Source organism: Nyctereutes procyonoides, unplaced genomic scaffold (genome assembly GCF_905146905.1).
Source record: "Nyctereutes procyonoides isolate TBG_1078 unplaced genomic scaffold, NYPRO_anot_genome, whole genome shotgun sequence".
Taxonomy (NCBI): domain Eukaryota; kingdom Metazoa; phylum Chordata; class Mammalia; order Carnivora; family Canidae; genus Nyctereutes; species Nyctereutes procyonoides.
The window spans coordinates 18141246-18169184 of record NW_026575033.1 but is presented as its reverse complement, the minus strand read 5'-3'; the positions used below and the strand labels follow the sequence as shown (position 1 = coordinate 18169184).

The window sequence follows — 27939 nt, the reverse complement described above, 5'->3', positions numbered from 1 at the left end:
TACATACAGGCAATTATTTGAAAAATGTTTCAGACCTAAACAAAGTGTTCAAAATGATAAAAGATGTAGCAGTAAAATTATACGTATTTTCAAAAATGTTACAACAATTCCATTTACTTGAGAATATGGCTATAATTTATTTTGTTCAAGGTGATGTGTGTTGCATTCTTCCAAATAAGAGGCCTATGGTTCTTTCAAGGTCCTACAACTGATTTGAATATGAGAAAGTTACGAAGTTTGTGAAACCTACAAAGTTCCTACTATCCCGATAGCTGTATCTGTTGAATTTTTTTCACTAACAATAATAATAGCTAGTACTTAGTGGACTGTCTCTATATGCTCTTCAAGTGCAATATTTCAATGAATCCTCATGACAGTCTAATGAGGCAGGCACCATTGTCATGATCACATTTTAGAGATGGGTCTGGAGAACTTGAATAATTTGCCTGAGATCACAATGCCAGTAGAGGTGGAAAGAGGGTCACCATTCACTGCTTTTCCAAATTATTTTCTTTTAAGGTGTAGGACCCTCTGAGACTATGTTGCTGTTTTCTACACAGAGTTAATCTATTCTGTGGATGTACATAGTTAAAATGAAAATATACCCCAAATATGGAGGTACCCATTAGCAAAGGATTTTTTTTAGAAGTGCCTTTGAGGCACTTCCTTTTTTTCAAGATTTATTTATTTGAGAAAGAGTATGCTCGAGTGGGGGGGAGGGGCAGAGGGAGAAGAAGGAGAGAAATCTCCAGCAGACTTCCTGCTGAGAGTGGAGCCCAACTCAGGGTTTGAGTTCAACACTGAGATCATGACCTGAGCTGGAACCAAGAGTTGAACGCTTAACCAACTGAGCCGCTCAGGCTCCCCCTTTGGCGCATTTCCTGCTCATATACACCTGTGTGTAGACTGGAAATTTATTTAACATGCATTGAAATTATGAGATCCAAATGTGTAGAGGAGTAACTCAGAGGGAGGCAGATGACACATCCAGTAGGACACCACATCTGGGAAGAATTTCCATTTCCTCATTTCACCACTGCATCCCAGGAGTAGTCATTATACTAGATGGCGGCGTTCCAGGTTCTGGAGGTCCACAGATGAAGGAGGACAGAATACATCTGAGCAGCTTGTGCTACTGTCAAACCTTGTCAGTTCTCTCCTGATGAGAAAGGTTAAAGTTTTTTAACCTTGTATATTCACATAAGGGAAAAAATATTAACCTGTTTAAGGCTTTGTGTTTGTTTTTTTGTTTTTGTTTTTGTTTTTGGCAACAGAGGGCTCCTCTGGGCCTAACAAGTGGTTACTTAGGTTTGGAAGAAGAGAAAGAGCCCTTCCTTCTTCCTGTGCTTGCATCAGCCACTGTGAAAGATATGCCATTGATATGCCTTGATATGCCATTGCTGTTCTTAACTCAGCTCTGATACTGGGAATTCTGTCCTACAGCTCTCATCCTCTCCACCATTGAAGGACCTTGGAATCCAGGTGTGATTGTATTAATTGAGCATATATCATGTGCATAGCATGGAGCGAGGCATTATGAAATACATAAAAATTCCATTCTCTATTATTTTGCAAGCTTGATGGAGGCCAAGACATATAGAAGCAACTCAGGAACTGATAAACATTAGTATTTTAAGAATTGAAAAGGAAGAGATCAGGGTAAGAGAGAAGTCTTCAAAACCAATTTCAAAAGCTATTAAAAAAATTATAATCACGATTTTGACAGCTGATGTCCTGTCAAATGTCCCAACAAGACTTTTGTTTCAAACTTGCCTTTCCTATGCTCCTAACCAGGAAAAGTAGTGGGTTTTTTCCCCCCTATTAATTATAAGCTGTTGTTTCTACATAGGTACTTACAGGTCTGACAGAACTAATTGGTGCAGGTAATAATCTTTGCGTGCATTTTTCAAATTAATTTAAGATTCACTTTAATCTCCAGTCATTTCTTGAGGAGTCAGATACTTTATTGATGAGTCGAAATCTCTGTCCTCTTTTTCTTCAGTAGAAATCATCCATCATGTCAGCCCTATCAAGATCCTAGGAGGCTAAAGAAATTTTAGTCCATTTTTGTCTACAGTGAACCTGTCTTCTGCCTTTAGGAGTTATAATGTAGAACATGCCCTGCATGCCCATGACACACTGAGGCTCGGGGCATCAAGTAACTCTTGAAAAAAATGTCATTGAGAGCCATACATTAATTAATGAGGATGTGAAATACTTTACTGTCAAAGCTACAAGTTGGTAAGTTTGATGCCCACTGAGATTATTCCTTACAGAAAGGAGAGGGGCTTTTTCTGAGTCTGTGCCTGGTAGAAGTGTTTTATATTTTCAGGCTTAGCTGCCTGCCATTCAACACTACTTTGGAATGCTCATGTTGCATAATGTATGAACTAATCATAGAAAGTAACTTTTCTTAGTCCAAATCATTCTCACCTTTCACCTTTCCTATCTTTCATACATGTTCAACCTCTTCTTTACTAACAAAGGTTTACCACTCCTACCTCTTCAACTACACAGCCCTACCTACATTGCTTTTCCTAACACTTAACTGTGTTAAGTGTTACTTAACAAGTACAGTGTGTACTTAACTAGCCATATGTGCTTTGCCATCCCTAAGCCTTAGTAATGACTACTTGCTGCTTTCTCTAGGCTTCAAATCATGCCTAAAGAAACTAAAGGAAATGGGAATACCTGACATTCAATATTCTTGCTCTCTGGTTTCAGTTTGCAATGAATTCCCTCATTTTGTGTTTCCTGGCATCTGCTATACTATACAACAGCTGTTCACATTCTTTTCAACTTCCTCTTACACCTAATCACTTTCTCTCACTCATCAAATGTACTGGGCGGGGGGGGGGGGGTCAAGGTTATTGAACAGGTATTCTCTCACTTACCATTCCTCCACTTAAAAGTCTCTTTTTTGTTGTTTTCATTCTCCACCTTCCCATTTTCTGTTTTGTTTCTGTTTGGATTCTCCAATCTTCTGTTTTGCTTTTTAATCAAGTCTATTGAGGCTTACTTTATATTCAATATAACACACTCATTTTAAGTGTACAGTTTGAGGAACTTTGACAGATACATAATGCCCATGAAACTACCACCAAAATGCAAATATAGTTTTTCCATTATATGAAAAAAGTTGCCTCACACCATTCATAATTCATCACCAACACCCATCATGGCTTCAAACACTGATCTGTTTTATCACTACAGAATTCTTTTGCCTTTTCTAGGATTTCAGATAAATGAAACCAACCGTATGTATTCTTTTATTTCTTGCTTTTTGTGTTCAGCATCTTTTTCACGTTCATCCACGTCCATGGTTGCATAATTTTTATAAATAAAGTTTTGTTTAAACTCAGTCATTTACACATGTCCATGGCTATTTTCATGCTATAGTGTCAGAGTTGAGTATTTGAAAAGACCGCATGGCCAATAATGCTTAAAATATTTATTGTCTGGCTCTTCACAGGAAAACTCTGCCAACTCCTGATCCAAGTGGCCAAACATTATGGTATAAAATCTTTTGTATTTCTTTACTATTCTCTTAATGTCTATAAGATCTGTATTAATAAAACTACTTCCAGTCCTGATATTGGTAATTTGGGTTTTTTTTTTCTTGATCAGTATAGCTAGAGATTTGTAAATTTCATTGATCATTTCTAATATCTGACTTTTTATTTCATTAATGTCTGTTGTCTACTTGGTTGATTTCAATTTATTTATTTTCTTCACTAATCTTTGCCTTAATCTGCTATTTCTTTTTAAGGTGAAAACAGAATACTAATTTTAGATTTTCTTCTTTCCACACACAATGACTTAAACTTATAAATATATTTCTAAGCACCGCTTTAATATATTTTACATATTTTGACCTGTATTTTTACTTAGCATTTTCTTGCTCCTTCTGTGATTTTTTTCTGTGACATAAGTTATTTACAAGTGTAATATTCAATTTTCAAATATTTGATGATTTTTCAGATATATTTTTTATTTCTATTTTAATTCTAGTATGGTCAGAAAATATGTTGTCGTGACTCCAAACTGAATAAATTTATTAAGAGTTGTTTTGTGGCCTAGCATGTGGTCTTAATGTCTGTTTCCTGTGCACTTAAAAGGAATGTATATCCTTTGCGTTGTTGTACATAGTGTTCTACAAATTGGTCAAACTTGATAGCGTTATTCAGGTCATCTCTATTTTTGTGTGTGTCTAGTTGTTCTATCAGTTCCTGAGAGATGGATTTTAAAAGTTTCAACCTTGATGGCAGATTAATCTATATTTCTGTTTTATTGTCAATTTTCCCTTTAATCTACTTCCAAAATATTGCTATTAATAATATATACATTTTAACTTTTGGCTCATCCTGGACATAAAAAGATGTTTTTATCCTTAAAAGCTTTCTCTCTTTATCTCTGGTCATATTTATTCTGATGATTACTTGGACAGTAATATAGCAACTTCAGCTTTCTTAAAATTACTGTTTATAATGGAATATTTTTTTCATCCTTTCGCTTTTAATTATCCTATATTTATATATAAAGCTTATCACTCATGCATTTTTTATTCAGTCTGACAATTGCTGAATATTAGAGTATTTAAGCCATTTACACTTAATTTAGTACTTAATATGACAGGGTTTAAATCTACCATCATGCTGCTTTCTATTAGTCCCATTTCCCTCTTTTTCAGGGTTCTTTTGGAATTGGCTATTTGTATAGCATTTTACCTTTTTCTTTTGGCTATTATATATACATTTGTTTCATTTTTGGTTACACTAGAATTTACAATACTTCTCTTTACATTGTCAGAATCTACTTTCAAATGATATTGTACCACTTCTCATATTCTTATAATAGTATATTTTCATTTCATCATCTCATCCTTTATATCATTTATGTACTTCTATAAATTATATAAATTCATCAATGCATTGTTATTAGTTTTGCCTTAAGCAGTCATCTTCAAAAAATTTTTTTCTAAAAGAAAAACAATGACCTTTATATTTAGCCACAAATTTTCCAATTCAGGCCCTTTTTATCCCTTTGTATAGATTCAAGTTTTCAAATGGTATCATTTTCTTTCAGACTAAAAATCATCATTTAATATTTCTTGCAGTATAGATTTGATGACAATGAATATTCCAGCTTTTGTTTGCTTGAAATATTTCTTCAATTTTCACAGAAACATTTATTGGATCCAGAATTCTAGAATGACCTTATTTTTTTCCAGTAATGTAAAGATATTCCATTGTTTTATGATTTATAACCATTCTTATGTCTTTTCCCACTATATAATAAATGCCCTCTTTCCTCCAGTTTCTAAAAATATGTGCCTCATTTCCTTCTGAACCTTTACCAACAATACCTTTAAAATCCGAATTTTTAACTAACAATCTGTTTACAAGATATGCATTCTCTAAGATGATATAGGATTTCAGCATTGTGCTTAGTTCCTTTTGAGCCCTAACCAGTTGACTTTATTTATTTATATTTTTTAAAGATTTTATTTATTTATTCAAAAGAGACAGAGAGAGAGAGAGAGAGAGAGAGAGAGAGAGAGAGAGAGAGAGGCAGAGGGAGAAGCAGGCTCCATGCAGGGAGCCTGATGCGGGACTTGATCCCGGGTCTCCAGATCACATCCCAGGCCGAAGGCGGCACTAAACCGCTGAGCCACCGGGGCTGCCCCCCAGTTGACTTTAATGTCATACTTCTACCAAGTCTAAAACAATTTAGGCTTTTTATTATCTTACTGTTCAAAATTTTTCCAGCCTCTACCTATTGTCCATTTCTATATTATAGTTTTATATTTTTAAGTATGCTTATCAGCAGGACTCCTTTTCTAGGTATCAAATCTGTATTAGTTTACTGCAGCTGCCGTAGCAAATTATCAGCAACTTAGCGGCTGAAAACAACAGAAACTCACATTCTTTCATAATACTGAAGGCCAAAATCAGTATCACTAGGCCAAAATCAAGACCCATGCAGGGCTATGTCCCCTCTGGAAGTGCTAGAATGGAATCCACTTCTTGCCTCATCCAGCCTCTGGTGGCTGTTGGCATTCCTTGGCTTGTGGCTGTATCACTCCAAGCTCTGCCTTCACGGTCACACTGACTTCTCTTCTATATATCAAATCTCCCTCTACCTCCCTATTAAAATGAAACATCTGATTACATTAGGGCCCACTGAGATAATCTAGGATAACCACATCTCAAATTCCTAAATGTAGTCACATCTCCAAAGTCTTTGTTTTCTGTGGTAATACTCACAAGTTCTAGAGATAAGAACCTGGAGATATTGGGGATGTTGATGTGGGGGGGGGAAGGCATTATTAAAACTATCTACTTATTTTTTCATGTGAAATGTCATCCCAGTGTCACTGAATGCCAGCTGGACATACAAAATTCATCAGTTGTGACAAGCTTTCAAAAGTAGATTTATGGGAGAAATAAGAAGAGGGGAGCAGGTTGGAGAGATCTGTATAAAATGTAGTACAGAATACAGAATATCTTTGAAAATTCAAACAGTATTTAAATACAGTATTTCAACACCTACGAAAGACAAAAGATTCTTGTATATAATTGGATGAGGAGAGTGCCTGGGTGGCTCAGTGGTTGAGTGTCTGCCTTTGGCTCGGGTCGTGATCCCTGTGTCCTGGGATCGAGTCTCGCATCGGGCTCCCTGCAGGCAGCCTGCTTCTCCCTCTGCCTGTGTCTCTGCCTCTGTCTCTCATGACTAAATAAATAAAATCTTTTTTAAAAAAATAACTGGATGAGGAAGAAGTGAGGGACAGCGTAAGAGTCATATCTTTGCAGAGAAAAATAAGCAATAGATAAAGACAGCAATGCTTAAAGTCACCATATGAGGCTGGATATTCCAATGAGGCTCTGAATTCTGAAAAAAAAAATAGATCCAGAATTGGCAGTGGAGAATGGTAAAACAGTTGACAAATGAATAAAACCAAGCAAAAAGGAGAGGAAATACGTCTTAAGAAATACATGAGGGCAAGTGCAGGCTGATAGAAGAATCCTACACACAGGCCTGATATGAAATCCAAGTAGATAAACTATAAAAGATCATTTGATCTGAGAAGCTTAAGCTAGTTAATGATATACTAAACCATTAATACAAGGTAATGAGAGTCATTCATTTAATCAACACTTGACAAGTATTTGACCACCTACTATGTTCCAGGCACTTTGGCAATGAACAAAAGCAAAGTCATCCCAGCCTTGCATAAAAGCTTATATTCCACAGAGGGAAACAAGTGATATGCAAGTAAAGAATCAAATGAGCAGTATCAGAGAATTACAAAAGCTATAAAGAAAATAAACAAGGTGAAAGAATAGAAAATGACAGGAGTAGATGCTTATTTGGAACAACATTCAGGACGCACCTCTTTAAAGAGGTTGTATTTGAGCAGAACCTAAAAGAGTATACAAATTGAGCCAAATAAAGATCTGGAGTAAGTGTATTCCAGGTAGATGGGAGAGTTGCTCAATAAATAAATGGTGGTACTATCCCATTTGAGAGTGGGAGAAAGGGAATGAGTACGTATCTTAAATCTGTTAAGTCTGAAATAACTGTTACATGTCCAAGTAGAAATGTCAAGGAAGCAATTGGCTATGCAAGTCCATAGCAAAGAAAAGTAGTTTGAACCAGAGGTTCAAAGTTACATGACGAAGTTACAGACCAGCACCTAGAGAAGTCTTGCCACAAAAATAATCAAATCTTAATCTGACACAGTCTCTCGCACTGACCACCAATTTACAGGGCCTAGAGAAGACAAAGTAACATGTTAAACGAATCCAGAAGGTTGAAATCAACAAAGTCCAGATTCTTGGGAAACTAGAACAGGTAACTGCTTTCTTCAACAAATATATTACAAGAGAAGAGAAAGCAAGACACAAGGCTGGAGCCAGAGAGAGCAAGAAAAGGAAGAGGAAGATGAAGAAACTACAGATTAAATATAAGAAACAAATTTAAAAATGGAATTTATTTCAACCCTGGCAAAAAATACATGAGATACTGAGGTAAAATCAGAACAAGGACAATATTTAACAGTATTAAGGGACTACTAATTTTAAGATTTTATTTATTTATGAGACAGTGAGGGAGCAAGAGAGAACATGAGCAGGTGTAGGATTGGGGGCGAGGCAGAGGGAGAAGCAGACTCCCAACTGAGCAGGGAGCCTGCCATGAGGCTTGATCCTGGGACTCTAGGATACTGACCTGTGCCGAAGGCAAATACTTAACCAATTGAGCCTCTTAGGTGCCCCAAGGGACTATTAATTTTAAAGGTGGTAACATCATGTTCAAAAAAATTATTATTACGTTATAGAAAACATGCTAAGTTAGTTAAAGATGAAATAATATGATGTTGGAGACAATACAAAATAATCAAACAGCATAGGCACACGGTAAGTATGCAAAGATATCAATAAGATGACATGTCTACAAGTTGACAATTGATGAAATATTTCATGATATAAAGTTCAAAAAATGGAAGTAGGATTATTTAGGATTTTATTATCTAAGCTTTAAAATCCAAATAAAGAAGGAAACTAATGCAATCATTACTAAAGATGTAATAATTTGACATCACCAGTAATGAGCCTGTGATTGCATTTTATTGCCTTCCAACCTGATTTTTAGGATGTCTGAAACAATTACTGCGAATACCTCTGTGGGATGCATAAAAAAATCTACAAGAGACAAATGTGCATTTTAACCTGAGCTGTTGTCTGTGAAATGGTTTCTTTTTAGGGGGAAAAAAAAATAGAAAAACAGAGCTGTTTTTCTAAACTGTTCCCAGAGGTGAACAGATAAATAAGCATATACATAAACATTTAAAAGCTTTTTAGAACCATTTTCCTTCATTTTTCACAGACTGACTTCGTTTTCATTTGGAAAATATTTTTAAAAGATTCAACAATTTAATGTGTGCATAACTTCTAATCTTTGAGGTGGAATTATTAGAAACACTGCCAAAAGGTCATACTACAGAGAAAGCAAATTATACAAATGAGTAAGAAAATTGAGTAAAAACAAATTATTGATCACTATCATGAAAACCTAGTCACACCTGCCAGGCTGTCCAATACAGTAGCCAATAGTCACATGTAGAACTTAAATTTAATTAATTAAAAATAAAGCTGAAAAAAATTCAGTTCCTTAGACACACGAACATTTCAAGTGTTCAATAGTCCATGAGCTAGGGGCTACCACGTTGAACAGCAGATATTCAGAACACTACCACCATTATTTCAGTCGAACCCTGACAAAGACTGTCCATCCACTCAGTGATGTGTACACCAAATAAGAATAATATTTATGGAGCTACTGGCTTAAAGACCCTATCCCTTCTTCACATCTTCTTTGATTACATTAAAAAAGGTTTCTTTATGTTATAATAAGTTTTTGTTGAAGGCATGTTGTTTTATTTCACCTATAAATAACCATACAAATGACATATGGGGAAAAAAGTTGTTTCCTGAAGAATGGATCTATTTCATTTCAGCAGATGAAAATGAAATATGCACATTTCCTTCTTTGCTAAGGCTACAATAAAACTCAGAATTAACTTAATGCTTAATTGCCATAACTATTATCCAGGTTTGTTTTTTTTTAAGATTTTATTTATATATTTATTCATGAGAGACAGAGAGAGAGAGAGAGAAAGAGGTAGAGACACAGGCAGAGGGAGAAACAGGTTCCATACAGGGAGCCTGATGCAGGACTCAATCCCAGGACTCCACGATCATGTCCCGAGCCAATGGCAGGCGCTAAACTGCTGAGCCACCCAGGGATCCACCTATTCAGGTTTTGAATAAATGTATTTTCCTCCCCTCTATGCAATTCTTGACATTAGTCTCTTTTAATGTATTTAAAAATTTTTATTGTAAAGAGGCTCAAATTCCTTTTGGAGATGGGTGGAACACAATTGATAAATTCTACACAATGGCACTCTACTGCCCTCTTTCTTTCAAGAATAAAAATTCTAAGCAAGAAATTACCAAGTAAAGTTTTTCCAACAATAACCCTAAGAAAAAACCTGTACCTTTCATTAATCAACATATTGTACACATCAATGCCAAAAGTCATTACAAAACTAAGTAGTAATTCGTAATAAAATCCCGAGATTTAAAAAAAAAAAAACCCTGGCTAAATATAAAAATTACCAAAACTCAATAGCAAACATATTTATTGGGAAAGTACCAATATTTCCATTAAAATCAGAAATAATCATTACTATCATTTACCATGTCTTGAACAAGGTAGCTAATGCAATAAATTTCTAAAAATCAAACAAGCAATAAATAATTGAAAGACATATAGTTAACCTTTATTTTCAGAGTGGCATACCTAGAAAATCTGAATATCTATAATAGCTAATTAAAATTAGTAAGAGCTTATTAAGGTGAATAGAAGTGACATAGATAAAAAGAATTGATACCTTTTCTCTATGCCATCAAAAACTAATTTGAAATGTGGAAAAAGGAGCTCCTGGGTGGATCAGTTGGTTAAGCACGGACTCTTAATTTTGGCTCAGGCCATGATCTCAGAGACATGAGGCTGAGCCCCAGATTGGGTTCTGCACCTGTGTGTGGAGCCTGCTCAAGATTCTCTCTCTCCCTCTCCCTCTGTTCCCCACCCCCCACTCTGTGCTCTCTCTCAAAAAAGGGGGAGGGGAATCCTACTCTAACAGCTACAACTAATAAATGCATAGAATAAATTTGATACCTGTATCAAATATGTCTCAAAAGAAATGCATAGAATCTAAATTGAAAAAAAAAGTAAAATCTTATTATAGGACATAAAATAAGACATAAAAGCAAAGTAACTTATTTTCCTGGATGCAGAATCTGAAAACCATAAAAAATATCCTTTCCAAACTAATGCAGGTTAATTTAATACTGAATTTCTTAGGAATGCTTTTTATCTGTAAAAAGATACCCAACTACTACAGTGGCTTAAGTAACTAAAATGTTTAACTATCTCTCATAAAAAAATCTGGAGAAAGGAATTACCAGGCCAGGACAGTGGTTCCCCAATCGTAAAAACCCAGCCTCGTTCTTTCTGCCGTCCTTAAGAATGTTGGTTTTTCGCTTTATAGTCCCAGATGGCTGCTGCAATTCCAGGCAACACTTGAGTGTTTACTCAAGTTCAGGTTGGGGAAGAAGGGAGAAGGCAGTGGTGCTAAGTATACCTATTTTTTTTTTTTAATCAAAAAAGCAAATGATTCTTCAGAAATCTCCCAGGAGATTTCCATTTCTGTTGTACTGGCCAGAACCATATCATGTCATTACGCTTAGATGCTAATTAAGCTGAGAAAGCAAGCACCTACCTCTTCCAGTCTTCAAGGTTGTGTAAGGTAAGGAAGAAGGTTGAGGATGGGTACTTAGCCAACCAAGTGTTAATATTTCACAAATTCTAGTCAGAAGCTCACTTTTTCATTCAAACAGTTCTGTTTTCCAAAGTAGAATGTATACTCCAGAAAAGGAGTCTTTACCTTGCTCACCACCATATTCCTGGTACCTAACACGCAGGCATCTGTTGGATGACTAAATAGCCTTAGTGCCAAATGAAAACATGTTTTTTTTAAAAGTGGCCATTCTAAACGATAGATGACTTAGTGTATCACAACTATTATCTTTAGTTTTCAACAATGGGACTAAACACAGAATCATACAATAGGGAAAGTCATCTAGTCTCACCATCTTCCCAGTGTAAGAATTTCTGCCCAAAGGTGGCATGGTTTCCCATCTTTGGCTTACATACTACAAAAAAAGGTGTGGTGAGTGCTTACGATGTGTCAGGGACTGGGTGTAATGTTCTATATGCAGGATCTCATTTCTATTCACAACGGTCCCATGAGGAAAATACTATCATTTTCATTTCACAAAAGAAAAATGATGCAGTCTCAAACAAGACAGCAAGTAAGTGGCAGGGCCTAGATTAGAACCCCGGTTAACCTACCTCCAGATTTCAAGTTCTGAATCACTGAACTTTACCACTTCCAATATGAACACAGTCTGTTCCATTGCTAAACAGCTTTTTTGCTAGAATGTTCTTATACTAAGCTGGACCATCTGGCCACACTATTATTCCTACTCATCTTCATTCTGGAGGAAAGCTCAATAAGTCTCTTCATAATCCTATATGATCACTCTTTGAAGGTCTCAGAATTATTTCCAAACACCATGTTATTTTGGTCAACTGCTTTTGGATTAAAGTCTATCTGTAGGATTCTCTTTTAAATGTAGCATCCAAAAGGAAACTCAACACCACAAATCTGTTTACCAGGGTCAGAGGCTATATTACAGGAGCTAAAAACAGGTTGCGACAAGATTAGCCACTTTACCATATATTACATGCAAGCAGAATTAAATCATATCAATATAATTTTACTGTTTACAATGGAAGAAACAAAAGTTTCAAAAAGTGCTATTTTTCATTGCTCAAATTCTCAGTTCTTATATACAAAAGGAATATCTACAGGTCATCAAATGTCTAAGGATTAAATTATAAACTCATGAATTCTATGCCTAAGTGTCTGGTGGAGAAATTATTTAGCCTCTCTAAATTTTTCTTATTTTAAAAGAGTCAGCAACCACAGACAAAATTGTTTAAAAGAAACAAAAAGGGGGCAGCCCAGGTGGCTCAGTGGTTTAGCCCCGCTTCAGCCCAGGGTGTGATCTTGGAGACCTGGTATCAAGTCCCACATCGGGCTCCCTGCATGGACCCTGCTTCTCCCTCTGCCTGTGTCTCGCTTCTCACTCTCTCACTGGTCTCTCATGAATAAATGAATAAAATCTTAAAAAAAAAAATCTAGTAAGGAAAAAAGGAATAATTCTCTGGCTCATATGAATGCATTTTATATTGTACTATATTCATATTCAGGTTGTAGTTTAAAATGTATTATTCACTTCTGGCTATTAGACTGGCTTTTATTGGGACGCCTGGGTGGTTCAGTGGTCTTTGGCTCAGGGCGCGATCCTGGAGTCCTGGGATTGAGTCCCACATTGGGCTCCCTGCATGGAGCCTGCTTCTCTCTCTGCCCATGTCTCTGGCTCACTCTGTCTCTCATGAATAAATAAACAAAATCTTTAAAAAAAAAAAAAAAGACTGGCTTTTATTGGAAGGCTCTTTTTGGTTTTGTTCTTTTAAACATGAAAATGGCCAATTAAACAGTAAAAATTCCCAGTAACCCTTAGAAAATATGTTACCTATACACTAATTTCCTCAAGACATACAAGCTAAAGAAAAAGAAGAAAACTTAAAAGTACGGTTAACCTCAATTTTTAAAAAATTCAAAGTATAAAGAAGGCCCACAGATGGTTTCAAGAAATGCTTATAAGCAGGACTCTACTGCCCTCTTTTGTAGCAAGAATGAAACACAATGCAAGTGCCAAATAGGGCACTTTCTAGGATGAACTGAAAGGAAATACATTTTGGGGCTTGTTTTCCCAGATAGATGGTCAACTACTAGGCAGGGAATACCTGCCTAAATCCCTTCACGAATTTGTTTTGTATGTCTTTGTTGAATAAATCAATCTGACTTTATTCTGATTTTTCTAAACGTTTTTTTGATTATTGCTGAAACTTTAGAGTCAAGAGTAAAACGAAGTCATACATTCAGGATACTTTTTTTTTTTCAATGATTCTAATGGATTTGGTGAGCCAAAGGAGCAAAAATCTAGACAGATTCCAGTTGTTGTATAGGCTATCCAAAATATGCTGCTTTCAAATCCAGTGTTTCAAATGAACAAGGGCTCCGGAAGACACAGCACTGCTCAAGGCAGGGCAAGATGGACTGGGAGAACACTACGGGCAGTGACAATAGGACACCGAGGCTCCTAGTCAGCCCCACGCTGGCAGGACCTGCACTGTGTGAGCGGTGCGGCCACGTGCCTCAGTGTCAGAAATGCATAATGAACAACTGCGATCCCGCTAAGTAAGTAAATAAATAAATACATACATACATAAATACATAAATAAAATGAACAAGGGTGGGGCAGCTCGGTGGCTCAGGTCATGATCCCAGGGTTCTGGGATGGAGCCCCATACATCTTGCTCTTGCTCAGTGGGGAGTCTGCTTCTCCCTCTGCCCCACCCTCTCCCCCTGCTTGTGCTCTCTTCTCTTTCTCGCAAATAAATAAATAAAATCTTTTAAAAATAATTAAAAATACAACCAACAAAGGCAAAACAAAATTGGGACTTGAGTGCCTTTATTTAGTGTGACAGTCACATTGCTTGAAGCAGTCTTTTAAGTGACCTAAGCACAAATTATATAGGTCTTCTTAGTTTACCTTCAGATTGCACACAGCTTTTCTCTGAGGACAAACATTCCATTGTAGAACCCCCATGTCACACTGGAAGTCAGGAAGATACCTCCAGGCTTCAGTCTTCTAATTTAGAAGCCATCCCCTCCCCAACACCCACCACCACCACCACACACAAACACCCCAATAGATCTAGAAAGCAGACACATAAAGAGGTTCTATTTCCAATGCAAAAACATATGGAGTTAGTTAGTATCACTAGCATTTATACCTACCCCCCATCTCAACACCCAGGCTGTTTTTGGTCTTCTAAGAAACCTCTAACAAAATGTGCTTCAGCCTACACTTTATGTGCCAATGAAGGAGGATATTCTCTCAGCGCCAACCTGTGATTTCAGGATTGCTGAAATTATTCAGTGGAGTAAGAAGTTAAAAGCTGCTTTTATGGGCAGCCTGGGTAGCTTAGCAGTTTAGCACTGCCTTCAGCCCGGGGTGTGATCCTGGAGTCCTGGGATCGGGTCCCACGTCAGGCTCCCTGCATGGAGCCTGCTTTTCCCTCTCCCTGTGTCTCTGCCTCTCTCTCTCTCTCTCTGTGTGTGTGTGTCTCTCTTGAATAAATAAAACCTTTAAAAAAAAAACCGTGCTTTTATAAACAATAAAATCAAAATTAAACAGAAAGCCAGATGATACTGCCTCTTTTTCTTTCCAAAAATTTAATTTGTATCTTCAAAATGAAAATACATTTTTTCATTTAACCAATTAATCCAAAGGGGGAAAAATGAAATATTATGAACACAGGAATACTAATAAACACTTCAAGCAAAGTCTATAATCACAAAATTTTCAGCAAGTTTTATAAGAATCTGTATAAAACAAAGTTAAATATAACACTTTTGAAACAATGAGATCAGTTTACTAACCTGCATTCCTGAGACATTTGTACTTCCTGTCCTGGCTTAAAAACAAAACAAAAACCTGAAATCACTTTCCTTTATCCAAATAAATTTACTGTATTGGCTAAGCTGCATAAAGTTATGAGGATAAGTTTTGAAAAAAGCAATAAGGGCAAAATTAAGGCAAACTTGATAATTGTTATCAGGTAAATCGCACATTTAGAAGGATCTTTGTTAAGAATTTCTGCCTTTAAAATAACTCGAAACTATATTATTTCAAACAGCACATTGGTATCTGTCATACATCTGATCGTAACAGCGTTCCTGGAGGAGGAAAGACAATGATGTTCTCATTTCACTAAAAAGAAAAACTAAGATGACTCACTTAGGATCAGACAGCTTGACCAGCGGCACAAACACACTTATCAAAGGCCTTGGAACAGGGTAAAGTTTCCTGCTGGTTGATTTACCTTCCAAACTGCATCAAGTTATGATCCAAGGATCAAAATAGTTTGAATTCCCTGAGGTATCTGCAAAACAGACTGCAGCCATAATGGGTGTTGAGGAAAGTCAGCTCAAGACTTCTCACATGCTACATGATTTGCAGTACAAGACTAGGATAGGGAGGGAGATGGATATAAGAAAAGGGAGGAATGATCAACCTATAGTCAGGTTCAACTAAAACCCCAAAACAAACTGGAAAGATGGTCTTTTCTGGGAAGCAAATATTGAAACCAAAGGGGTAGAGAGACCTAGAATGTTAAGAAATTATTCATCTTAATAGTGCAAAGTATTCAGTACACATCCCCATATAAATAATTCTAAAGCTCCTTTGAGGTAGAAAGATGTTAGGAATGAACTGAGTTCATGTTTAACAAAAAGAAAAAAAGAAAAAGAAAGGAAAGAGGCACTGAAGAGAGGCCCTATTTTTAATGCTACCTTTAATAAAAACTATTGCAGTCTACACTTATAAAGATCCTTTTCAGTAAAGTACTTGAATGCCTATTGTTTTATCTCTACATTTAGAGGTTGAGATTAAGGATCTTACAGCTAAAGGACTCAAGCCAAGCTGGGCTCTTAAAGCCTACAAAGTTCCTAGCAAGCTTATAACTTTTTACAACTTGTCCACTTGGACCCCCTTGTTTTTCCCTCTTCTGTTTCTCAAGCTGGGGCTCAAATTAACTTTACTGGCAAAATCTCCAGGATCCTCTCCATCAGAAGTAATGTTGCTAATTCCAAAAGTCCTGCTACATACACATAAGCCTTGCTGTCACTGTGTTCCATCAGTGTGCACACTTATCTCCCCACTAGACTAGAAGCTACTGAAAAGGCACACAAAGATAAATCCTGCTTCTTCATCTTTGAATCTTTAGGAGCTAGCATCCTGTGGTACACTTTCATCAAGAGTCCATCTGATTTGATCCCTCAAAATGTACATTTTACAGAAGGTGAACAAACTGGAGGTTTGTAGCTCTTCACGTGGAATTCAATACATCCTGAACAACCAGGTTTTATCCCTTTCCCTCTTCCTCCCAAAGAGAATGAGTTCTACCAGAGGCAAATTACCCAGGTTACAACCTTAGGCCCTTTTTCTGACCCCATTATTTTAGAATTGTATTTCCTTCATTAAAATATCCTTATGTACTTACAAGTAAAACTAAGCCACAAGAATAGCAACAAAACATAACAGCTTTTCATGATATACAAATTTCTTCATCACCAGGTCACAGAAAAATAAACATGTTCTTATGCTTGGACATTATTTGTCAGGACTTAACAATGATTTTGAAAATCTGAACTTCCACTTAAAAGATCTCCATGGAAAGAAACATTATGAACCGAATGAAAGAAAATAGCTATTCATAGGGACATATTTTTGTACTTGCTTTGCTCCAATTTCTGCTACATAGATCGCTCCAGTCTTCCCACTGACATCCAAGAGATGAGGTAACACTTGATCTGCTAGTTGGATTGTGCTTATCACAGAACAGTTGCCAATGCTTCCCACTGGGGGTGCTGCCACCAGTAAGAGCCTGCTAAGGTTCAGCTGGCCTATAATCACATACTTTCCATCAGGAGTAAATCTAAAGAGGAAAACGTTTTACAGAATAAATGTATGCAAAACCAATAAAAAGGTTTACTTTCTCAACATTTATATCCCTTATGGCGCTAAACAATAGGCGCCTCTACTTGCTGAAGGTTGCTTTCAAGGAGAATTTAAAATCTGTCTAAATCTGCTGATGAGGGAATAGATTTGTGAGGATAGATGTAGCCAAATACCAGCTTAAACAACAAAAATAATAGTATGCGAGTACCACACAAAATGAAACTAACGGAGAGTCAGTGCTAGGCTGACACCGTAGACTCAAGATTTCTATTTTCATTCTGCGTTTAAAAATTCATCACATGTATCTCGAGGGTGAACGCTGTAGGAGGTGCAGCATATGTTATCTCTGCGACCTGGATCCCACAGCGCACTGGGAGTTTCATTGCCTTTGCTCTGCTTGGGATTTAAAATACTATTATGAGTTCTCTGCATACTTGGTTCTGCCCCCTTTTCACTTGCTGAAAATTAGTAATATTTTAAACTTTCAGCTAGCTCTTCAGAGAAACTAGCATAAACCAAATAAAACAAGCATTTTTTTTTTTCTTTCAAGATTTTATTTAGGGGTACCTGGGTGACTCGGTTGAGCGTCTGCCTTCAACTCAAGTCATGATCCCAGGGTCCTGGAATAGAGCCCCACATCAGGCTCACTACTCAGCGGAAAACCTGCCTTTCCCTCTCCCTCTGCCTGCCGCTCCCCCTGCTTATGTCCTTTCTCTCTCTGTGACAAATAAGTAAATTTTTTTAAAGATTTTATTGAAATTACAGTTAGTTAACATGTAGTGTAGTATTAGTTTCTGGGGAGAATTTAGTGATCTACCACTGGCATATAACACCCAGTGCTCATTACAACAAGTGCTTTCCTTAATGACCATTACAAACTAGCCCAGCGCGCCCTCCCCGCCCCGCCCCGCCACCTAATAAAACAATCATTTTAAAAGAAGAAGAAAAAAATTACCTGACTGAAGAAGGTCCCTCTTCTGTGAAACAATTATCCCATGCTCCTAACCACTCCCCGGTGTCTTTATCAAATACTTGAATTCTTTTATTTCCTCGGTCAGCAACCCACACCTGAGAAACCATAAAAATTTTTCTTGGAAAAGATCCACATCATAATAAGAAAGAAAACAGAAGGGGGAGAGAGGAGGGATGAATGTTTATTTTCATTAGTTTCAGACACATCATCTCACTTAGTACTTAGAGGACCCCAAAGAAGAAGGTATTAAAAGCCCTATCTTCAGACAGGAAATTAAAGTTTGAAGCAAGCTTACAATATGTAGGACAGCCACTTATGGCCACTTGTCTTAACTCAAAGCCCATACACTCGGTCTACTCTAATAAACATCTGAATAACTAAAAAATGAGGGTCTTCCGTTATGATTCAGAAGATTAGCACAGCACTGAGAAGCAACAGAATCCATTCATTCCTCCAGCAAGCATTCTCTGTCCCACTGAGTACTGCCAACCTGTCAGTTCTTGGGTTAGGTTAGAAGACAAAAACAAAGAAATGTAACCTTGCTCCTTAGGAGCTCAGGCTAGGTGGAAGCCAGGTGTTCATTCCTATTGCAGGTATCACTAAACATCTCCCTGCTATTTACCAGGTGCCAAGTTACTGAAAGAGGATGCTTAGAAGATTTTAGTAGCATCTAAAGAATATAGGCTAACAACAGGTTTAATTTAGTTTTGCTATAGGCTGAAATGAGTTATTAAGGAAAGCAGACTCACTCTAAGTGACATTCCATGTACCACATTTGATGAATGCAACCTATGGCATATATACAGTGAAATGAATTTAGGATGTGAGGCTAGGATTGTAGAGGGGTATGTACAAATGGACTGGACATGTGGGCCAGCCCTGCAGACCTTTACCTCCTCCTTTCAGGATCTTTAGATTTCTTGGGTTTGTGGATTCAGGGACTATTTTTTCAAAGCAATCCTGACTATGTATTTGTCAATGCCTGTGAGTTTAAGTAGCCACTAAATTTATCTATAATTAGAAACAAATAAAGACTCACTGTAGCACTTCAGAAAAGTTGTTCCCTAAGTAAGGTAATTACTCAAGACCTTTCTCTGGCATGATTCTTTAGTAAGGATGGATTTCCTCAAAGATTTTGGGATTATTGTCTTAGATGAGTGATCAAGGAAGAAATACTGTTTAGACGCTACGATTGAATAATATTTTAGACTTAGTATTATCTTTTCTACTGAACTATCTTGATTATGAGAAATCTTGTTTAAGAAACAATAGCAGGGGTGCCTGAGTGGCCCAGGGGTGCCTGAGTGGCCCATCAGGTTAACCAACTTGAGACTTTGGCTCAGATCATGATTTCAGTGTTGTGAATTGAAAAACCCGGGTCAGGCACCATGCTCAGCAAAAAGTCTGCTTGAGTCTCTTTCTCCCTCTCCCTCTATCCCTTTCCCAACTTGCACATGCTTATGCGCTCTCAAATAAATACGTAAATCTTTTAAAAAAATAACAAGTTCAGCTCTGAAACTAATTAACTTTTCATATAGGGCTGGGGTGATGACTAAATGAGTTAATTAGGTAAAATACGCTGAATGCCATTGACTGTCGTTAAAATACCCGTGTGTGGAAATGAACACCCTCCTTTTTCAACATTCAGTAATGCCAGAGTATCCCCATCAAATGTTCTCAAAGGCTTCTCAAAAGGGCACTTATCACCATGGAGAATTTACCTGGATCCAGGTCTTGCCTGCTCAGAAACGTGATCTTACTCTTATTCCACGAAGGAAATAGTTAACCAGGCTCAGGAGGGTCCTGTGTTCAAAATCAGAATTCGAACTTTCTAGCTCCCCATTTCTAGACAAAATTCCCATGTTATCTTCCTATCTACATGGGAAACACTTGAAGATTTTATGATCGAAACATTCTCATTTGTCTACATAGGAAGACAAATGACAATCAAAAGGTTGCTTGCTGAACACAGAATCAGAAGTAAAAACGGACTAAACTTTTAACAATGTGAAGCCAAGACAGTCTGATGCATTGTGCAACAAGACATTTAGGCACTTAACGGTTACATATAAGGTAACTATGTACCAGACACCAAGATATAAAGCAAAAGAGATTCAGTACATGCCCTCATATAGCCTACGCTCTGCTAAGGGAGACAATTAATTGATTGTATTATAGCATGATAGTTACTATAACAGGGAAATACAGGCTACTCTAGGAAAACAGAAGGAGAAACAAATATAAAACATTTTGGGTGGGGATCATAGGAAAGTAACCCCAAAGAAGTGATATGTATGCTTAAAGGCATATAAAAGCAAGGAAGTAGAAGTGGATAGGGTGGAAAAAAAGAATGGGTTGAAATGGTCAGTTAAAGTTTTCTGTTCACCAGAGTGGAGCTAGTGAGAACAAAGTTGCCTGGCTGGCTCCGGTTTTCAAGCTTCCAAGATTAATCTCTCCCATTTCTCTTTTGATCAACATATTCCAGACTTAATTTAATTCTAAAATTAAAAATAGGATGCCTGGGTGGCTCAAGTGATTGAGCATCTGCCTTTGGCTCAGGTTCTGATTCCGGGGTCCTGGGATTGAGTCCCACATCAGGCTCCGTGCAGGGAGCCTGCTTCTCCCTCTGCCTATGTCTCTGCTTCTCTCTCATGAATAAATAAATAAATAAAATCTTTTTTAAAAAATTAAATTAAATTAAAAATATATTCAAACACTCCTAGTAGTTTTCTTCACAGGAAAGCAACTCTTTTCTTTTACAGGTAACTTATATTCTATCCCATTATTTGTTCCTTCTACCTTAAAGTGACACAGGAAATCTATTTTGTTCACTTCTAAATATTCGAGAAACTCTCATCATTATAGGACCTAAACATTTACGAGTATGTGGGATACCCAGCCCCAGAGGAATTGCCCAGACACACCCAGACAGATGTCCAGACACACATGTGCACCACGATCCATATATATATCCATACATTCAGACACACAGTCCCAGATACCATGACAGTGTATTTTTACCCGGTCAGTTGAATCAACTGTAACACTGTGAGGTATGTTGAACTTAGCAGGTCCCGTCCCACGTTCTCCATGTAGCCAAAGCACCATGAAGTCTGACAATGGCAAAAATAGTTGGTCAGAGCAACATATGGAATACCTTACATATTTGCATGTTTTTTGTCTTAAGTTGCAAACAAACTATTCAATTATACTCTCAATTGATTATGCTTTCCTGGCTTTCTGTTTATATACCAGTTTGCCTAATTATTATGCTTTACCAAAAAAAAAAAAAACCCTCTGTTTCAAGCAATTAATTGACTTCTTCACTATCTCCACTTGGGTTTCTCATCACTCAAAACTCTTTGTGGTTCATGTCAGTGTCTCCCTTCCCACCTATTGTGTTATTTGGTATTACAATTCCTGTGAGCTTAAAAACTCACAACGTTTTTATAGTCTGTCTCCCTTCTTACTCCTATCGTAGGCCGAATTGTATCTCTACCCCAAAAGGTATATCCAAGTACAGGTACAGGAGTACTCCTGTACGTGTGACTGTGACTTTACTGGTCATAGACTTTTGCAGACATATGAAGTTAGGGATCTTGTGATGAGATGATCCTGGATTCAGGGTGGACCCTAAATCCAATGACTAGTGTTCTCATAAGAGAAAGGAGAAAGAGATCTGAGGCACAGAGACACAGAAAAAAAGGCCAGTTGGAGACAGAGGCAGAGACTGGCGGTATGTTGCCACAAGCCAAGGAAAGTGCGGAACCATGGGAAGCTGGAAGAGGCAAGGAGGGAATGTCCCCTAGTGCCAATAGAGGGGGCAGGGAGGGCCTGCCCTATAGATTTCAGACTTCTGGATTTCAAAACTAGGAGAGGATAAAATTTCTCTTTACGCTATTAAGCTTCTTATAGCAGCCACAAGAAACCAATATACCTATCTATATCCAATCTGTCTCCTGAGTTTGGTTGTTTCCTTCATAGAATTTTTTTGATTCTCGCTTTATCTGCACTTTACCTCCCTTTAACTATCACCAACCAAACTCAGTTACTGAGTAATAAGCTGACTACATATCCTCCATGTAGGAGTTTATGCTTTATCCAAATGACAGAGTTTACTGCAAATACATCCCAATACAGTATTGTGTCTCATAAAAACTGTGTAACACCACTTTCCTGCTACAAACCTTCAGACATTTTAAAGGCAAAATTATGGCAATGTGGTTCATGTCAGTGAATTCTCAGATAATCCTTTAAGAACATACCAGATCTTTTTTTTACTATTCCAAAATTAGATCCTAAGCTCTTTTCCTACAAGATTTACTAATTACCTGTAGACCTTGAGTGATAGAGCCTTGTAAATGTTCCTCCCATTCCTCTTCTCCCACCAAAACCCATTTAGTTCAAGATCTACTTCCTTTATGGACGCTTGCCCTATTTCTCCAGTCAACAGTAATTTCTCCTTCTCCTAATTTTACTTTACCAGTCAATACCATAGAGTAGCATTTAACTGCTTCATCTGAAATAGACCAGCACCTAGAATACTACTGAGAACACAGAGTACTGAATACAATGAAACTTTAGCTAATCAAACTGAAGGATATCTCAGCTCTGGTATGTCAAGTTCAGAAACTTCTCTTTCTTAACTGGATAGGATAACCACTTATTTCTTGAGCCCACTATAAATTCCCAAACTGCCTCCAGTTTAATTCAAAGGAAACATCTAAGTTTTGAAGAATAAGCAAGCATATTATCAGAATCATTTATTATTGGTCATCCAAAACATCCCACTTGAGCCTTTTAAACACAGCTTCATATATAATACAATATACAATAGTTATAGAGGGCCTGGGTAGCTCAGTCAGTTAAGTGTCCAACTCTAGATTGTGGCTTAGATCACTGATCTCAAAGGTCATGATATTGAGCCCTGTGTCAGGCTCCCTGGTGGGTGTGAAGCCTGCTGAAGATTCTCTCTCTCCCTCTCCCCCTTTCTTCTCCCTGGATCTCTCCCTTTCTCTCAATAAATAAATAAATACATAAAATTAAAAATATATACACACACAGTCTATAGTTATAATATCATACCAAATATCAAATAAATTTAATACATCCAACTTACTAAATAGCATTTTTAGGATACCATGCAAGCCATGTACCTTGCGACAATTTGATCAATCTGTTATTCAATCCTCCATCTCCATCCACAATGTAAATATCTCCTGTGTCCTCTACATATAATTCTGCAGGATTATCAAATTGCAGGGGATTCAAACCAGTGCCTTTTTTGCCTGGGGTACCCAAGACTTGAACAAGATCACCAAAGGAATTGTATTTTTTAATAGTATGACCGTAGGATCCTATAAAGATAAATATGCACACTTCACAAATATAACCCCTGTTTAAACATTCATGTTTTTCAAGTAAGCAGGGAGCAGGAATTTAATAGAATTGAAGAGTAATAAAAAGTTAATAGGCTCAGATAACTAAATGCTGTATTTCACAAGCAATAGAGCTTCTTCATTAGTGGCAACCAAATATCATGAATTAAAATTCAGGTACCTCAAAATAAGTAGATTCTAAATTCAAATAAATAAAACCAAAACAACTGGCTCATCATGTTAAATTATAGATACATCATTTTCTTTTGTAATTTTAAGTAAAACCTTGAATAAACATTCCTTGTAAAAAAAAAAATCAAGAAGGAACTGGAAAAGGAACTTACGTTTGAAAATCATTATTTCAGCTAATCATGTGCAGATCTCAAATTTTAGTAGATCAACAAAAAAGTTCATTATAATACAGATTTTTTTAAACCTACACTTTCTCCTTACAGAAACAAGTTCAATATTCAACCCATTAGCGCTTTTTCCTAAGAATAAATCTTTCCAAATCATTAGTATCTTCTCATTTATATCAAGACTTGAGTTGAAATTATCTTACAAACAAAAATATAAAGTATGGTACTAATAATTAGGAAAAAACATAATGCAGTTAACAGAAACCAGCATGAAGGCATACCAAGGCCAAACTAACTGGTAGGCATGCAAAAGATAAAACTGGATACAATGAACTCACTGGAAATAAAATGAAGCAATTTGCATTACAATTCTGGGAGCTTTGTACTATCACTTTGTATTACTTAATAAACCTTGCTTTGCTGTCCACCAAAAAAAAAAAAAAAGTATTTATTATTATACCTTATTTGAATGCTTGAGAGAATTTGTAGCAACAATAAGAGAACAAAATATTACTAAAGGAAGCAACCTTCAAAGTTTCTAAAGAGTTGGCAAAAGACATAAAACACCAGTATATAACATTGTTTTGTTTTGCTAAGGCTCATTTATAGCTACATTTTTATTTACAGGGGTATTGTTTCTTCAAAAAAAGGGGAAGGAATATAAAAAATGCCTTCAGATCTGTGCATTAAAAAGCCCATTAGTGGAAAGAATGAAGAGATCATGTCTGTTCTTTTTATTTCTGGGAACCAATGAAGTATTTTATGAAAAACGATCACATGAATGGAATAAATTAAAAAGTAAAGGCCCTAAACAGTGAATACTGGGGGAAAAAAGAAGTGAAAATAGTCATATTTCATTACAATATTACACGGAACTCAGAGGTAATCAAGATTTTTTGTTTAACAGGAATGATATCACCCAAAATATATCTTGAAATAAATGGATCATTGGCTGAGGCTTAGAAATCTTTTGGGTTCTGAGAACAGATGGTAATGGCACCTCTAACAAAAACTGAGAGCTCATTAATTCCAAAATGGTATCTGAAATAGCCATAAATGAAGAAACAGGATGCCCTTTGAGCCAAGTATGTAACCGGGCTAAAGAATACTGGAAATACTGCCTTCAAGATCCCATTCATTCCTGAGTTCCTGAGATCATAATGCCAGGTTATCTCTGGTATTGTCTTATCTTGAGCCACGAGAAGGTGCAAACAGCTATCTCTGAAAACATCCAGAGCTATAAATCCAACTATGCTTACTTTGATTTGCAACACATTCTACTAGAAGTATTTGATGAAAAGATTTCAGACATGGTGCAGTAGGTAGGATTTCAGAAACAATAACACCAGCAGTTTCTGCAAATCCTACATTTTGGGCAGCAAAGCAGTCCTAGTTTTCTAGCACAATTTCTTTTGAAAGAGAACTGGTAAAGGAAAACAAGGCAAAGACTCCATTCATTAACTTTTAGAGATTGCTATTTTTGGGGCTTTACTGAAGATGTTTAGAAGTTTAACCTGGGAAGAGCAACTGAGGCTTTAACAACTATAGTAATGATCCCCGCAAGGATGGTCTTGCAACTGATGTTTTAAAGAGGAAAAGTTCCTTGACAAGTTAAAGGAAAAATCATAGTAATTACAGCCTCCTTTTTAAATGTTTTGACTCTACAGAAGTACAATATAGAGGTTTTCAGAAATGATCTCATAAATCATTAAAGATGTCAAATTAGATTTAGCAACTCTTGATTTTAAAGCGTACAAGCAAGAACATGGGCAAAGATATGATTTCTAACAAGATAATTTAATAGATAGTACTACACATACCACTTCCTACATCCGTGATCCAGACAGACTGTTCATGTAGTGTACTGGCTGCAAATATACCATGAGGTGTGTCAACTGTATAATTCCAGGATCGTAGGAAATATCCATCCTCTGTGAACACTAATACCTTTGGGATGTTATCCCCTCTCTGAAGGTATATAAAAATAACTGCTTAGATAGGATCAGTTCTTAGAAAGTAATCTTTATTGTGGTAGAGAGAAACAAAAATCAAAGGTTAATCGCAAAATTTAATGTTTAAAAAACGAGTTTCAAAACCTAACAATATTAGTATCTGCTACATTCAAAACCAAAGCATTTACTTACAACCAATTCCAAAAGAGAAACTTCACAATTAGCGTAACATAAACAATATACGGTAACTTGGTACAGCAAAACAAGAAGAGATCGTTTCCTCGGTGTTATTTTGTTTTTGTAAATCCCAATCTTACTAACCTGGGCTACGTAAACCAATCCGCTGAGGGAGTCAATTGCAACACAAAATGTTGTTCCAGTAAAGTATTCTGAACGCTTAGGCCAACCCACATCCAGCCGGTAAAGAATTTCCTTGGTTCTCCAGGAAATTTGAAAAGAAAATTTCCTTAAAACCTTCAAAAAAAAAAAAAAAAACATCAGAAGGTGAAGATTCAGTTTACTCTGTAGGTGAAGAAAAGGAAAAAAAAAAAAAAAACCAAGTCAATTCTTAAGCATGCCTCGACAACTGACACAGAGCTGCTGAGACTGCTGGACGGAGATGATTCGGAAGAAATGGATTTATACGTCCAAAGACCAAAGCGATCACAATACAAATCTGCAAATTATTTAAAGACACGCTGGGATCTGGGGGAAAGAGAGCAAGCAGGAAAACGGCCATGTATTCTATGCAAACTTTTTAACGCTAAGAGACAAAGCGAGGCGCGGGCAGCTCCGCTCCTCTGCAGGTCACGCAGACAGGCCGGTGCGGCGGCCGGGCCCGCCACCTCCACCCCGGCAGCCTCTCCGCAGTGCCATCCGCATACCTGACGGGCATTTCCTCGCTGCTCAACTCACCGGGGCGCCCCCAAAACGCGAGTGCAAAACCAGTGATGCAAGAAAGAAGCCAGCGCCGGCCGCGCACACCCAGAATCTCGCCATGAGGACCCCGTCCGGTCCGCCGGCGACTGGGGGCCACCGGACAGCCTTAGGTTCACGCCTTCTTCGTGTACAGGGCGTCGGCCCCACCTCGGAGCCGAAGCTCCTGCCTCCAGTTCCCGCTCCCGGACGCGCGGGGCTCCAGGACTAAACCCCGGCGAGAGAAAACCGGAACTCGGGCGGCGGCGGCGGCGGCGGCGGCGGCGGCGAGAGCGCCCCGGGCCCACGCCCCCGGGTCACGTGGTTCGGGCTGACCCACCGACCGCCCCGCCCCTTTTCTTCCCTAGGGGCGCTCCACGCGGCCGACTTCTGCGGTCCGCCAAAAATGCGGGCGTCCGTAGATATGCCTGAACCACTCGATGTCCATTTTTTTAAGACTTCAGATTGAAAAATCAAAATAGAGAACACTCACACCAGAGACCTGGAGATAGTGTCCTTGCAGAGCGCCTTTCGAGCTCTGAGGAAGATCCCAGCGGCATCCGTTTCCCAGGCACCCAGGCATTCGCTGTGAACATCTACGTTCCCACAGCAGGACCCATCCGTGGGCTGTCGGGAAAGAGAGGCCCGAGGGGTCGGCGCCGCGTTGAGTTTACTGGGCCGCGACGGGTTTCGTTAAAGGCCCCCGAAGCCGGTGGGAGCTGTAGGGGTGACCGGGAAGGGCTCTCGACGCCGCGGGCGCCGCGGCGTTCGGGAGTCCCCCTACCGGGGAGCGTGCCCCCCTTCGCCGGGCTCCTGTGCCCACCGGCCGCCGGCCCGCTCCCGGAAGCCGTGGCAGCTGGTAACAAAAGAGCCTGCCAGGCCGCCGCCGCCGCCGCCGCCGCCGCCCGGGCTGCGGGACCCAGGAGCCAGCGCAGCTGCCGGGGTGGAGCGCGAGGCGGGCCATGAGCCCAGGCTCGCGGCGGTGAGGGGCGGCGGCCGGCGGCCAGAGCGCTGCTGCGGGCGGGAGGCCGGTGCCCCCTCCTCGCCGCCCGCGGCGCTCGGGGCGCCGCCTGTTCCCCC

General features: G+C 38.2%; 1 protein-coding gene across 2 annotated transcripts; it reads right to left on the bottom strand.

Moving 5' to 3' along the window:
* Positions 1–900: 900 nt before the first annotated feature.
* On the bottom strand, positions 901–27143 carry NHLRC3 (NHL repeat containing 3). Of its 2 annotated transcripts, XR_008663377.1 has the most exons (8): positions 26860–27143; positions 26266–26418; positions 25813–25960; positions 23412–23612; positions 21277–21368; positions 18238–18350; positions 1858–17259; positions 901–1159 (listed from the first exon to the last, which is right to left on the bottom strand). XR_008663377.1 is itself a non-coding variant. In XM_055317259.1 (7 exons), exons 1-7 carry the CDS (start codon positions 26941–26943, stop codon positions 17007–17009), a joined length of 1044 nt encoding a protein of 347 aa, XP_055173234.1. In that variant the 5' UTR covers positions 26944–27143; the 3' UTR covers positions 901–17006. The 2 variants fall into 2 exon arrangements, 1 of the variants encoding a protein (XP_055173234.1); XM_055317259.1 differs by having other exon boundaries at positions 901–17259.
* Positions 27144–27939: the final 796 nt, after the last annotated feature.

Coding starts and splice junctions, on each gene's coding strand:
- NHLRC3 (XM_055317259.1), bottom strand. CDS start 26,943: ATGGCGAGATTCTGGGTGTGCGCGGCCGGCGCTGGCTTCTTTCTTGCA. Junction 25,961..26,265: donor GATTGGTTTACGTAGCCCAG/GTTAGTAAGATT, acceptor ATATACCTTCAG/AGAGGGGATAACATCCCAAA. Junction 17,260..18,237: donor GAGGGACCTTCTTCAGTCAG/GTAATTTTTTTC, acceptor TTTCCTCTTTAG/ATTTACTCCTGATGGAAAGT.